Here is a 15,718-nt window from a genome sequence, read left to right on the forward strand (position 1 = left end):
AAGTCCCTATAGTGAAGGGATTAAACTACTGTATGTCTTGATAAATTGACAATTACAGAAACCATATAAAGCTAGAACTGATTTGTATACAAATGCATAATTGCATTCCAGTATGGAGATGTAGGAGAGAAGAAAATATAATGTTAACTGAGTAATGTATCGTAATAGAGATAATCAGTCACTAGGTAAGGTAAAGATGTTTTAAAGTATTAATACATTTAAGGAAAATCAGAGAATTAAAAAGTATGAAAAACATGCCTATATTTAAGCAATCTACAAACCTAGAGCTTAAAGGGATGGGTATACTTGTTTGTATATTTGATACATAGGAACTTGTTGCTCTGGCTAATAGGGGGAAAAACACTGTAATAGATTTTGAAATATCCACTTATAGACAAAACAGAGACATTTTGGAGTTCAATGTCCCTTTAAGTATGAAAGATGATTTATTGGAGAGAAAGCTCTGCTTGGTTTATATACAGGGAGTGCAGAATTATTAGGCAAATGAGTATTTTGACCACATCATCCTCTTTATGCATGTTGTCTTACTCCAAGCTGTATAGGCTCGAAAGCCTACTACCAATTAAGCATATTAGGTGATGTGCATCTCTGTAATGAGAAGGGGTGTGGTCTAATGACATCAACACCCTATATCAGGTGTGCATAATTATTAGGCAACTTCCTTTCCTTTGGCAAAATGGGTCAAAAGAAGGACTTGACAGGCTCAGAAAAGTCAAAAATAGTGAGATATCTTGCAGAGGGATGCAACACTCTTAAAATTGCAAGTTTCTGAAGCGTGATCATCGAACAATCAAGCGTTTCATTCAAAATAGTCAACAGGGTCGCAAGAAGCGTGTGGAAAAACCAAGGCGCAAAATAACTGCCCATGAACTGAGAAAAGTCAAGCGTGCAGCTGCCAAGATGCCACTTGCCACCAGTTTGGCCATATTTCAGAGCTGCAACATCACTGGAGTGCCCAAAAGCACAAGGTGTGCAATACTCAGAGACATGGCCAAGGTAAGAAAGGCTGAAAGACGACCACCACTGAACAAGACACACAAGCTGAAACGTCAAGACTGGGCCAAGAAATATCTCAAGACTGATTTTTCTAAGGTTTTATGGACTGATGAAATGAGAGTGAGTCTTGATGGGCCCGTGGCTGGATTGGTAAAGGGCAGAGAGCTCCAGTCCGACTCAGACGCCAGCAAGGTGGAGGTGGAGTACTGGTTTGGGCTGGTATCATCAAAGATGAGCTTGTGGGGCCTTTTCGGGTTGAGGATGGAGTCAAGCTCAACTCCCAGTCCTACTGCCAGTTTCTGGAAGACACCTTCTTCAAGCAGTGGTACAGGAAGAAGTCTGCATCCTTCAAGAAAAACATGATTTTCATGCAGGACAATGCTCCATCACACGCGTCCAAGTACTCCACAGCGTGGCTGGCAAGAAAGGGTATAAAAGAAGAAAATCTAATGACATGGCCTCCTTGTTCACCTGATCTGAATCCCATTGAGAACCTGTGGTCCATCATCAAATGTGAGATTTACAAGGAGGGAAAACAGTACACCTCTCTGAACAGTGTCTGGGAGGCTGTGGTTGCTGCTGCACGCAATGTTGATGGTGAACAGATCAAAACACTGACAGAATCCATGGATGGCCGGCTTTTGAGTGTCCTTGCAAAGAAAGGTGGCTATATTGGTCACTGATTTGTTTTTGTTATGTTTTTGAATGTCAGAAATGTATATTTGTGAATGTTGAGATGTTATATTGGTTTCACTGGTAAAAATAAATGATTGAAATGGGTATATATTTGTTTTTTGTTAAGTTGCCTAATAATTATGCACAGTAATAGTCACCTGCACACACAGATATCCCCCTAAAATAGCTATAACTAAAAACAAACTAAAAACTACTTCCAAAACTATTCAGCTTTGATATTAATGAGTTTTTTGGGTTCATTGAGAACATGGTTGTTGTTCAATAATAAAATTAATCCTCAAAAATACAACTTGCCTAATAATTCTGCACCCCCTGTAGTGCTGAGCTCTATGCTACCTGCTTAGTTTGGAGACTTGTCAGTGCCTCTATAATCAAAAGCACCCATTACTTTTATAATAGCAGCCAAACCAGTACTATAGAAAAAAAGTAAAGAAAACACATTTTAATTTATGTTTCCTATTTGTCTGTAGCGCTAGTGGTCCTTACAATAATGAGTTTTTGAAAGGGTGGCAGCCTTCATAGTGTGTAACAAGTATTTTCCTAACAACAGTAACAAAAGCCCCTATTACTTTACACTATCAATTATGCATTGGTTTGGAATAAATGAACACGTACTAGATACTTCCTACAGCACAGCATCTGCTACAGAGACTGAACTCCTGGGATGTATCTTGCATTTCATAATGCTTTGTGAAATATATTCTAAAGGAATTTAGCACAGTTTGCAAACCAGTTTATTAGGGTGTTTTATATTACTATGTTTGCAGCTGCTACTAAGAACTTTGTTAAACAAGTAGGGGATGGGGGAAGATTGATACCTGTCCCAAGCCTAAGCGAAGCTGATAAATACCAGCCCCTCAGCATTGTAATAAGGAAGAAGAGATGTGCTCTTTCAAGAAAAACCAAGTTTATTTCAACACCTCTTACACTGAAAGATATTCTCAATGGAGACAAAGAAATTTCTGCAGGTTAGTGCTTTTATGATAGCTTGTGTACTGTGACCTAAATGTATAAAATTTAAAATCCTATTTAACTAAAAGCATTGTTTTCTTTACATGCTGTATGAATCTAAGTAATGCAGTAAGTTATAAAATGTTACATCTTTATTTATTACATGCTACTATATTTACTAAAGGGACATTTAAAATCTTAGTATACATCCGTACTGCATTGCAAAAGTTTTAAAATCATCTAATACTGTAATTTTGTTATCAAATTTTATAAAGATTTTCTGGTCTCCTTTTATGTAGCCAACAAGAAACAGATATAAATGAGCTTGCGCTCTGAGCTAACTAATAAATATGTAAAATATTGCAAGCTTAGGCAAATTTCACCATACTTAAAGGGACAGTCTAGTCAAAATTAAACTTTCATGATTCAGATAGGGCATGTCATTTTTAAACAACTTTCCAATTTACTTCTATTATCTAATTTGCTCAATTATTTAGATATCCTTTGTTGAAGAAATAGCAATGCACATGTGTGAGCCAATCACACAAGGCCTCTATGTGCAGCAACCAATCAGCAGCTACTGAGAATATCTAGATATGCTTTTCAGCAAGTGATATCAAGAGAATGAAGCAAATTAGATAATAGAAGTAAATTAGAAAGTTGTTTAAAATGACATGCTCTTTCTAAATCACAAAAGAAAAAATTTGGGTTTCATGTCCCTTTAAAAGTACAATGTACTAAGGAAACAGCAGATAATACAATAGTTAATTGTATTTAAGGTGATACAGGAACAATCTTTAAAACATTCTGTACTCTGTCTCTATCTCACCCCCAATTGTGAGGTTAATTTCTACTGATGCTTCTTTTTTTTACATAGCTTTTCTATAGCCGTCAGCACGATATTTAACATTTTTAGTATAGCTGGAGATTACAACAAGAAAAAAACTGCTATTTCTAATTACAAAAAGGAAAAGGATCAAATGATAAACAAATGAATACACTCCAGTGCACTTAATCTATAACAATATTCTAAGGCATTTGTCAGCCAAAGCAGGCAAAATAAATAATAAACATATACTATAGTGTTCTAATTTGTTTGCTTTGCTATGTGAAAATATAAGTTCTCTGCTTACTTTATTATAATATAATATTCCAATATATAAATTATAAATAGAATCGAACAAAAAATAAGGTTTTCTTATATTAAAATATGAAAACAGGTTTTATCAGATTTTTAAAGGGGGGGTTTCTCATAGATTTCTACACACTTATACAGAAGAAAAAAATACAGTCAAAACAAAAGTAAAACATGACGGCTATTTATGTCTCCATGCATGTTTTTATCACTTAACCAAAATATCAATTCATGTCCATGTGGGCAATTAATTATTTTATATACTTTTTTTGTAATATATAATTAATATTTTTTTAAATATCTAAGTGTATCATATAATTAATACATTATCAGTTTAATTGTATAATTTATATCAGGAAACAGTCCTTTTTATTAATGCTTGAACTGAGCATGAGCAAAAACTTTAAAAAGACATCCCAGCATAAAATATTTAGATTGTAGCCCAAGAGTAGTCCAAGTTTGCAATACACATGCACAAATCTGAAGCTTAGAATCTGAAGCTTAGAATGTGCAGAGATCAACAACTGGTATATGCTTCCATGCAGATCTTGTTGTTAAAAAGAAGGCTTAGCTGTCTTTTTTTAGCAGCTACGAAAGTCAAAATTAATCTTAATCTCTTGGTGTCCTTTGTAGAAAAAATAGGCCCTGGAACAGCTATGCACTGATGTGTGCTAGCTGGTGATTGGTTGCAACACACATATTTATCTTGTCATTGACTCATCAGATGTGTTCAGCTAGCTCCCAGTAGTGGATTGCTGCCCTGGTGCAGAGCTTAACTATGTTTCTTTTATTAAGATACAGTGAGTCCACGGAATCATCAATTACTGTTGGGAATATCACTCCTGGCCAGCAGGAGGAGGCAAAGAGCACCACAGCAAAGCTGTTATGTCACTTCCCTTCCCACAATCCCCAGTCATTCTCTTTGCCTTTAGTGTATGGAGGGGGTGAAGTTTTAGTGTTTGAGAAAATTGGATTTATTTCACTTCAATCAAGAGTTTATTTTGAAAACCAGAGTAGGTTTACTCTGATGTTCTCCTTTTTCAAGGTTTGGGTCTAGCTGTACTCCATGTCAGTCTCTTCAGCAGGGCATTGGTGGCTTTTGAGCAGTTAGGAACTTGTGAGGTGGGCCTCACTGCATTTTCCTTACATTTTGCTGCCCTAGTTTAGAAAGCCTGAGTAGGTTTACTCTGATCTTTTTCTTCTACAGGTCTCTGCGAGGAGTGGTGTCCTCTCATACCTAAGGAGCCGTCTACATGCCGGACGGCTAGATGCAGGTAAGTGCCTATTGTCTTCTAGGGTTAGGAGGCTGGCACTTCAGAGCCATTTAAAAGCAAGAGGGCTCTCTGTAATTTATCAATTTGGGCGTAGAATCCTTGGTTTAGGATTATCTAAGGCATTATGCAGGCACTAATACGTTGCGACAGAGAGGAAGGGGTTTACCTCTTAAACTGGCTTTTCTTTGGGCATGTTTTTATCAAAATAAGCAGGGCATATGTTTTAATTAGTTAACTCAGGTAACTAAGACTATGGTCTTCATAGTGAATCCAAGTGCTTACTATACACATGGAATCTGTTTAGGGGTGAACGGCACTAATAGCTTAGTGATTATGTTATCAGTTAGCCGCCTCAGAGTTCACCGGTTGAGTCCCTATACTGGGGTAATAGAAACGTTTTGCATTTAAATTCTTAACGATACTGGGTTAGCTATGTCGGAGCCTGTCTAGTGCAGCGCACCTTTTTCCTACAGCGGCGCCATTCTAGGGGATTGTAGTGTATTCTCCACTTTGGCAAAGCGGTAGATTATTTTCTTTTATTATGCTCACATCAATTGTTGAGGGAGCTGGAAGACATTAGACGCCCTTATTTTAGGCAGAATAAAGCGCGATGATGCACGCTTAATTTCCATGCGTTTTTTTTTTCATGTCCCCGCCTTCTTTATGTAGAGGAGGGGAGCAGTGCCATTTTAGACCTCTTGCCGAGTCTGTGGATATAACCCTGCCTCGTTCTCTGAGGAGAACTGAGCGGCGTTCATAATTTCCGTTATTCAGCTGCAACTGACTTAATGAGGATAACTATTATTATTATTTATTTCTGCATTTTTAGGCTTATGTACTCTCACTGGAGAAAACTGTGCTTAATTTGGAACAGGGGGCGGTTCCTAATTATTGTTGATGGGTTCTTAAGGTCTAAATAATAACAACAATTTTTATCCCTCATATTTAGTATCTATCTTTTTTAAAATAGAGGTATTCTCCTTGTTTGAGCCTCATGTCTCTCACAGCAAAGCTATCATTTTACAGATAGGTTGTTGCCCTCTGACCCTCATGTCTCCTAGGATAATGCTGTTCAGACGATGCCACAGTTTTTTCCTTAAACGTCCCAAGCCTCTATGGCGTCACATGCAGTGCCCTGCAGTTCCTCTTTATCTCATGGAGGAGTGTATTTGCCGACAGAAAATGCAGCTCAGGTATCCTCTGCGGCTTTATCTGTTTTGTTTTGTTTTTCCTTACCTACAGGGAAATCGCAAGAGGATATTTAAAATTCAGATAGTAAGGTTTCTGTTCCTCATTCTCCTACACAGGTTGCTCTCTCTCCAAAGTCTGGTGAGGAGGATTCGCAGGTAGATTCTGAGGGTAAAATCTCAGATTCAGACAGTATATTTCCTTTATCTAATGCTGAAGTGTCTCCTTCAGATGTATGCTGGCACACCTCGTGTACTATTAAAGGAGGTTTTGGCTACTTGGAAGACATTGATTCCCTGTCGTTGTCAACCTTTAAAAGTTTGTGAACTTTATCATTTCTATGATGTTCCTTCCTATGAGGAGGTGTTTTCTAGACGTGCCTTGGATATTTTTACAGGAATAGGAGAAGCTAGGGATAACTTTCTCCCTGTCTCCCGTCCTTTAAAGGATTTTCCTGTCGCTGACTCCATTAAAATGCATGGTGCCTTAAGTAGAAGGGAGCTTTTCTACTATGGCTCAGAGAACTTAGATCCCTATGGAGGGTAGCTGCTCCTTTATGGATCCATGGATAAGAAGCTGGAGGTTTAATTGTTCATTTAGAGCAATGCCTTGTCTTATTAGACTTGCTGTGCTAGCCAGTTGGGCTTGTGGCTGAAATCTTGGAAATCAGCTGAGAAGCTTACCTGCAGCTTATTGGTACAGCCTAGGCTTTACAGTTCTGCAGTTACAGGTTTGTTTTCAAGGATGAGACTTTGTTGGGATTTGGTCTGGCAGAATTATCCTCTGACTTTACGGATAAAGTAGACTAAAAGAAAGTTTTCCTTTTCCTATTTCTGCAGGGTCAGTCAATTCTTTGGAAAGCCATCCAAATTTAGTCCATTCTCTGATTCCTCCCAGGGGTCGATTTTCTCCTTCTGGAGGTTCTGGAACTTTTCTGGGAGTGATAGTCCCAGTTCTGTTCTGAGAACAGGATCTAGGTATTTACCTCAAGTTTCTCAGGTTCTGCCCTTCCATTCTCCTTTGCTGCAAGTGGGCCTGTTCATAACGAACATGGACCTGAAGGATGTGTATTTATTGTTCCCATGATCGGGATCTTCTCAAGTCTCTGAGTTTCGTCTTCTTTGAAAGCCTTTTAGGTCTTGGGGTATTGCAAGGGTGCTTTCTGGACAATATATGGTTCAGGTGTCATCCATCCTTCAAGCAAACTCTCTTTTGGGAGATCTTGTCCAATCTTTTTTCCCATGGATGGGAAATGAATCTGAAGCAGAGTTCCCTTGTTCCATCCACAAGGGTGATTTTTTTTTTTGGGGGGGGGACCTTAATAGATTCTCTAGGAGAAGATTCTATCAGAGGTCAGCTAATCAAGTATTTATTCCTTTTCCTCTCTCTGCTGTCTACTATCCGGCCAACAGCAAGCTCTAATGGTCCGGTTGATAGCTTAACCATCTTGCAACAGAGGGTTGAGATTTTGAGCCTAGCTGCAGTTGATTTTCCCTTCAGTTTTCAGTGACTCTATGTATGGAGGGAATTGGTCTGATGGTTTCCATGGACATCATTCCCTTTTTGCTATCTTCCATACAATGGAGATCATTCAGGGGCGGAGCTTGTGGGCGTACTGAATGGCCGCACCACACTAGAGCTCCAGAACCACAGGCATCTGAGCCCTCTCCCAGGCGGGTATATCGCGACTCTGACACAGAGTTAACAGGGAGAAAGTACCCAGGACCGACATCGGACCTCGCATCCACCTTGTCCGTGAGCTAAACGGCTTCTCATGATCCCGATGGGACTTGCGGGGTAGGCCGCATCCCAGGCACCTCTGGATTAAAGACCTTGCACCGCGAGGCAAGTCAGCCCTTCATCACAGAGCTCAGGACTCATTCGGAGCGCAATTTAAAGGCTCCTTGCTCCTCTGAAGAAATTGGACACCAGCCCAGAGCCTGCCGACATGGCAGGGCTAGCTGTATGATGCACCTTCGTTTTGGAGCGCCATTTTAGGGGTGAGACTTTGTTTCCTGTAAAACACTCCAAATACAAATACAGCCCCAAGCAACTTTAGCTCAGTGGCAGCCCTTGCAATGCTTCTGCTGAAAATGATAGCATGGATTCAGTATTAAAGAACAAAGTCCTATGGGCACAAAGCACTCCTCACCATAAATGCTTCTACATGCTGCAACTTTATAAGCATCTTGAATTCACATTGGGCTCTGGCAACCCATCTGGGACTCACTACATGCTTTCAGCATATAAAAACCTTTATATAACCACTTGATGTTCTCACTCACACATGTTTTCAACAACTCTGCCTAATCTTCTAAAGTAAGGGGTGAAATCAAAAAGTAAAAGAAAAATAGGAAGCAGTTTATTCTCACCCTGCAGTTTTCAAGTACCTTGCCTTGCCACATGCACTGTCTTTGCTTTTTGCTCAGGCCTCTAAGTAGGAAGTTCTAACATCACCACTGATACACATATTTAAACTAGAGATCTCTGCTCTGACAACTCGCTCATTGTGAAACTCTAAATGGGCCTTCTAACCTAGCTCAGAGGTTATTCTTTTTTTTTCTTTTTTCTCTTTGAAGTCCCCTCCTTATGACTTTATGACTTTTTAGATCTGGTCAAGCTCATAGAAAACCATATTTCTACCTAGCACGCCTGCCAAAGTACATAGTCCACAGACCTCATAATGGCACTGCGGAGAAACTCTAAAATGGACAAGGGCCTAATGTCTGGCAACACAGTGAACACTTTTTTTAAGAGCGCAGAGCGACAGAAGAAGGCAGAGGTTTCTCAAGGTGGTAGCGATGAGGAATCTTTGTCAGACAACCTAGACACCTCTCAGGTGCCTTCAACCTCACCTAATTTACCGGGGCAAGCTACGGACGAACCAGTAACCTTGAAGGCGATGGAAGCCCTTATAAATCAAGTAAAGTCCTGCATTAAGTCTGAATGTGCAGATTTGAAAAAAGATATAAACGAATTGGGTCGAGTGGAAGTCTTAGAAGAAGACAGAGAGGAACTAACCAAAGAAATGTCTGACATGTCCCACTCCATTGATATACAACAAGCTAAGATCACGGAACTAGAGAATAAACTAGATGATATAGAAAATAGAACGTGAAGGAACAATCTCAGAGTCCGTGGAGTGCCTGAGTCAGTAGGTAGAGAAGATATACGTGATCATCTACAAAACCTGTTTCAATCCATGGCCATCACTAACCAAAGGGTGTTTGAGGAGATACCCCTTGAAAGGGCCCACCGCGCTCTACGCCGAAAGCCCAAGGATAACCAGCCAGAGACATCATTGTGTGTTCACTAATCATCTCCGCTCATTAAAGATACCTTATAGATGGGGTTTCCCTGTGTCTTTAAAAATGGAAGACGCCACGAATGTCACAACCCTGCTAGCATACCGGACTTCTGCAGGCAGCTTGACCTCCCACTTCCAGAAGCAACGGAATCCTCGCTGCCAAAAGCTGCTTCACTGCCTGCAAAACCACAAAGAAAGTTGTGGTCTGAGATCGCTGGCAAGCAGGCCAAAAAAGACAAAGTCCTGATCCATCTAATCTGCTGGACACTACCTAATTCCTAATAAGGTGAACTGCACTCCCAGGATTTAGTGAGTATGGTAGGCAGGGTACCTGAACCCTGTAAATTGCACTAATTGTATTGAAATTGACTCTCGTATTAGGAGACTACTGATTGAATTTGCTTATTGACTCTGGGACTACTTGCTCTCTCGGTCAATATGACGAATTTGAAGTCACTGAGCACCCGTTGTTTATCTTCTGCCAACATGTTTAGCTTTTCTTTTTATGTTATAAGCTATCGAACACTGCTACTGAAGTGAATACTGAGTTGCCTCAAGCTACATTATGGTTTTACTTAAAAAATCTTAGGCCACGACTTGTCTGCGGTCTGAGCAACAATTACTGTTAGAACTTGTTCTGTACCATACTTTGCTGATGCGGAAGTTACGATTGTTTTATCATTATATTATGTTATCGGTTGTATGATTCTACACCCCCTTAGCAAAACTCCTGTGTTTAAATGTCAATTATTAATATGTAATTGTGCCGCACTTCCCCTTTTTGTTTTGTTTTATTTCCTCCTTATTTACTAATTTCTCATTTTTCCTGTCGGATTACTCTCCGCTAGGTACCTTCCCTCCCCTCTCTCTCACTCTCTCTCCCCTATTCCCTTTCCTTCCTTAAACTCTTCCCTCTAATCCTCCTATCCTCTCAAGGTTCAGTGCTTGTTTGTCCACCCGACTACGAGCCTGCTAATTTTTAGTACAGAGCATACCTCCATAGCAGTGGTGATAGCTTCCACCAAATACATTCGAAACACACCTAACACCTACTACCTCACTTAGGCACAGATGGCACACCATCCTACAGTAAGCCAATTTAAAATCGCCTCAAAAAACGTCAAAGGCTTTTTATCCCCGCAGAAACGTTCCATACTGTTCCATGATTTCTATAAAAAGCATATACATATTATAATGGTTCAAGAGACACATTTCAAAAAAACTTGTGAAGCTACTCTCTCACACTTATACTTTGATCAACACTTCCTGAACTCAGGACCGTCAAAACATAATGGAGTATGTATCTCTTTCAGGAGGGGCTCTGCCTTCGTTCTTTTGCATAAATACCAGGACCAGGAAGGCAGGATACCAATCCTGGTTGGACTATACTATGGTAGACCCCTAACTCTGGCCAACATATATGCCCCTAATCCCCCCTTCCCCTCCTTTTTCCGCACAGTAACTAACAAATTAGTAGATATCTCTAAAGGCCCAATAATTGTAGGGGGTGACTTTAATTTTCCGATTAACCCAGCACTTGACACATCCACAGGTAAATATTATATACAATATAGCCAACTTAAAGCTAATTGGCAAGCTATCAGGACGATACCCTTTTTTGACACATGGAGGATTACACACCCTACCACAAAGGACTTTACATTTTTTTAACATCCACAATGCTCCTATTCCTGCATAGATTACATTCTCTGTGACCAAAACACCTTTTCTACTCTAATTAACTCCAGACTTCACCACACCCCTTGGTCCGATCATAATATGGTCTGCTCCACTTTCTCATGGTCTTCTAGACCTCATCATCAACAACACTGGAGACTTAATGATCACATATTTTCAGACCCGCTTATAACCAGATACATAGTATAAAAAAACAACTGAATTTTCACCTTTAATGATCCCACCGCTACCTCGGCTACTAATAACTGGGAGGCTTATAAATGTTACATATGAGGAGTGATACTGAATCACACACATAAACTAAGTGAACAAAGGGCGGCACAATATTTATCCTTAGTGACAAATTTTAAAAATAGCGAAAAAGCACTAAAACAGAGTCCCCTCTCTCCACAGCTTCTTTTGCAGTCACAACAGGATAGAGAAGCTCTTAATCAATACCTAATTAAAAAAGCCCATTTACGTGCACTTACATCCAAATCTAAATTCTTTATTGAAAGCAATAAGGCTGGCCATTTACTGGCCAGGTCTCTCAAAAAGAAGAGATAAAAAAAAAATTATTTCAAAAATTTCGGGTCCCTCTGGATCCTTGCTCTCTAAAAACACAGTAATAGTCAACCAATTTGCAGATTACTACTCCTCCCTACATAACCTCCCAACTTCACACCCGACTCTAAACTTACTATGATTAATAATTATCTTTCACAAATCAAACTCCCTACTCTTATCGAGGGGAATACAGAGTCCCAGGATTCACACTTTACTCCACAAGAAATCCTCTTAGCCATTAAAAATCTCCATCAGGGTAAAGCCCCTGGCCCGGATGGGTTTACTCCCAAATTTTATCACCTGTTTAAAACCCACCTGAGCCCTCATCTCCTGACAATGTACTAGGTCGTGATTGCCACTTGTCTCAGTCTTTTTTGGAAGCCACAATAACTGTTATTCCAAAACCAGGAAAAGATGTGGAACAAGTCTCTAATTATCGCCCCATCTCTTTTATTAATGTTGATATCAAGTTGTATGCCAAATTGTTAGCTACTAGAATAAACATCATCATCCTCCCCTCACTTATTCACACTGATCAGGTGCGTTTTTTCCCTGGTCGTGAGGCCAAGGACAACACTATTCGAGTCCTACAAACTATATTCACTGCCAATGCCACTAAGACCCCTGTAATTTTACTCTCCATAGATGCGGAAAAAACTTTTCACAGGGTAGACTGGGATTTTCTCTTGGCACCCTGTTGAAATTTGGCTTCTCAGAGACGCTGATCTCTCTCGTAAAGGCTTTATATAGTTGCCCAATTGCTAGCATTAGTGCTAACAACACACTATCCCAAAAGATCCCAATTAGAAACGGCACAAGGCAGGGATGCCCCCTCTCTCCCCTACTATTCGCCCTGACTGTCGAGGTATTGGCTACCAAGGTTAGAAATAATGATCACATTGAGGGAATGTCCTTTGGGTTGTCTCAACAAAAATGCCTTCTCTATGCAGATGACATCATATTTACGACTTGATCCCCATCCACATCATTGCCAGCACTGCTCCTTGAACTAGAAGGCTATAGGGAGGTCTCAAACTTCTCGGTAAATATGGAAAAGTCTAAGTTAATGCCCTTTCATATATCGGAGGAAGAAACCAGGTTCATTAGATCTCACACCACTTTCCAGATCACAAGCAAAATACGTTGTCTAGGAATAGACATTTCCCCTACCCAGTCTGACCTGTTCGACCTGAATTACATCCCCTTTCAGAGGGAATCCCAAACCTCCCTTGAGACATGGCATAAGCAAGGCCATCTTTCTTGGACGGGACGGGTTAATGCGCTCAAAATGAACCTCCTTCCTAAATTTCTGTACTTGTTCCAGGTCCTCCCTCTGGATATCCCTTCCTCGTACTTAATACAACAGCAAAAAACTGTTTGACTCTTTTAACTGGGCTCAGAAACACGCTAGAGTGACTAAGAATACGTTATATCTTGATAGAAAGCACAGCGGTCTAGGTGCCTCGAATCTAACTGCATACTATAGGGCAGCTCATTTAGCACTCATAGTGGCGTTGAATCAATCACACTATGAGAAGCCCTTGGTACAACTAGAATCCTCCTTACTCCATCCAGATACAGACTCCCAGAAGCTCATACAAACTATTACGTTTCTGTTACTCTGAAAGCTTGGGATAAAACCCTAGCCTTAGACAAACTAATCTCAACCATACCCTCTCCCCTTACCCCTCTTCTTAATAACCCTCTTTTGCTGCATCCGCATTCCTTGCAAATCCCGATCATCGCTGACTCTCCCTCCAATGTCCCAGCACATTTGTTGCTTAACCCCTTAATGACCGGACCATTTTTCAATTTTCTTACCCTTAATGACAATGGCTATTTTTACATTTCTGCAGTGTTTGCGTTTAGCTGTAATTTTCCTCTTACTCGTTTACTGTACCCACACATATTATATACCGTTTTTCTCGTCATTAAATGGACTTTCTAAAGATACCATTATTTTCATCATATCTTATAATTTACTAAAAAAAAAATGATAAAATATGAGGAAAAAATGGAAAAAAACACACTTTTTCTAACTTTGACCCCCAAAATCTGTTACACATCTACAATCACCAAAAAACACCCATGCTAAATAGTTTATAAATTTTGTCCTGAGTTTAGAAATACCCAATGTTTACATGTTCTTTGCTTTTTTTGCAATTTATGGGGCAATAAATACAAGTAGCACTTTGCTATTTCCAAACCACTTTTTTTCAAAATTAGCGCTAGTTACTTTGGAACCCTGATATCTGTCAGGAATATCTGAATATCCCTTGACATGTATATATTTTGTTTTAGAAGACATCCCAAAGTATTCATCTAGGCCCATTTTGGTATATTTCATGCCACCATTTCACCGCCAAATGCGATAAAAAAAAAAAAGTTCACTTTTTCACAAATTTTGTCACAAACTTTAGGTTTCCCACTGAAATTATTTACAAACAGCTTCTGCAATTATGGCACAAATGGTTGTAAATTCTTCTCTGGGATCCCCTTTTTCAGAAATAACAGACTTATATGGCTTTGTGGTTGCTTTTTGGTAATTAGAAGGCCGCTAAATGCCGCTGCGCACCACACATGTTTTATGCCCAGGAGTGAAGGGGTTAATTAGGGAGCTTGTAGGGAGCTTGTAGGGTTAATTTTAGCTTTAGTGTAGTGTAGTGTAGTAGACAACCCCAAGTATTGATCTAGGCCCATTTTGGTATATTTTATGCCACCATTTCACCGCCAAATGCGAGCAAATAAAAAAAAAAACTTTACATTTTTCACAATTTTAGGTTTCTCACTGAAATTATTTACAAACAGCTTGTGCAATTATGGCAAAAATTGTTGTAAAAGCTTCTCTGGGATCCCCTTTGTTCAGAAATAGCAGATTTATATGGCTTTGGCGTTGCTTTTTGGTAATTAGAAGGCCGCTAAATGCTGCTGCGCACAACACGTGAATTATGCCCAGCAGTGAAGGGGTTAAATTAGGTAGCTTGTAGGGAGCTTGCAGGGTTAATTTTAGAGATCAGCCTCCCACCTGACACATCCCACCCCCTGATCCCTCCCAAATAGCTCTCTTCCCTCCCCACCCCACAATTGTTACCGCCATCTTAAGTACTGGCAGAAAGTCTGCCAGTACTAAATAAAAGAGTTTTTTTTTTTTTTTTTTAAATAAAAATTATAAAATATTTTAGTTGTGATGGACCCCTGCCTTAGATCCCCCCTCCAGCTCTCTAACCCTCTCCCCTACCTAATTACCGCCATCTTGGGTACTGGCAGCTGTCTGCCAGTACCCAGTTTGGCCCCACAAACCAAACTTATTTTAATTGTATTTATAACTGTTATTTGTGTTTATTTATTTCTGTAGTGTAGCAGCCCCCCCACAATACCCCCACCCCCTCCCCCTCACAGATCCTTTTAAATATAAAAAAAATAAAATAACTTTTTTTCCCCTTATTTTTTCATTGGTGTCAGTGTGGCTAATGTGCGCATGTGCAAGAGCACGCGCGCGCACGCGCGCCCACATGCACACGCACACCCGTGCGCCCGCATCGTGCACGCGCGCGCACACGCTCCCTCCTCCCACCGGTCAGAGGCACCATCGGCACCATCACTACCGGTGCAGAGAGGGCCACAGAGTGGCTCTCTCTGCATCGGAGTCTTGTAAAGGGGTATTGCAGGATGCCTCCATATCGAGGCATCACTGCAATACCCTCAGAGCTGCTGGAAGTGATTGTGATCACTTCCAGCACTCTGTTAGACAACTGACGTACCAGGTACGTCCATTGTCATTAACTGATTGTTAATGCATGACGTACCTGGTACGTCAGTTGTCATTAAGGGGTTAATAAAGGCCAGATCTGCACGCAACAAGAACTCTCCCAACTGCTCGGCCCCCCATTTCATCTCTGGTTCCCC

The 15,718-nt window shown here is 40.2% G+C and overlaps 1 protein-coding gene across 1 annotated transcript in view; it reads left to right on the top strand.

Annotated features, from left to right (window-relative positions):
* The first annotated feature begins 2,470 nt into the window (after positions 1 to 2,470).
* PJVK (pejvakin) overlaps positions 2,471 to 15,718 on the top strand; it is a 157,081-nt gene continuing 143,833 nt past the window's right edge. The window contains exon 1 of the mRNA XM_053690208.1: positions 2,471 to 2,681. Within this exon, the coding sequence (XP_053546183.1) occupies positions 2,471 to 2,681 (211 nt within the window). The remainder of the gene's footprint in view (positions 2,682 to 15,718) is intronic.

The sequence above is a fragment of the Bombina bombina genome, chromosome 1, assembly GCF_027579735.1.
Source record: "Bombina bombina isolate aBomBom1 chromosome 1, aBomBom1.pri, whole genome shotgun sequence".
Taxonomy (NCBI): domain Eukaryota; kingdom Metazoa; phylum Chordata; class Amphibia; order Anura; family Bombinatoridae; genus Bombina; species Bombina bombina.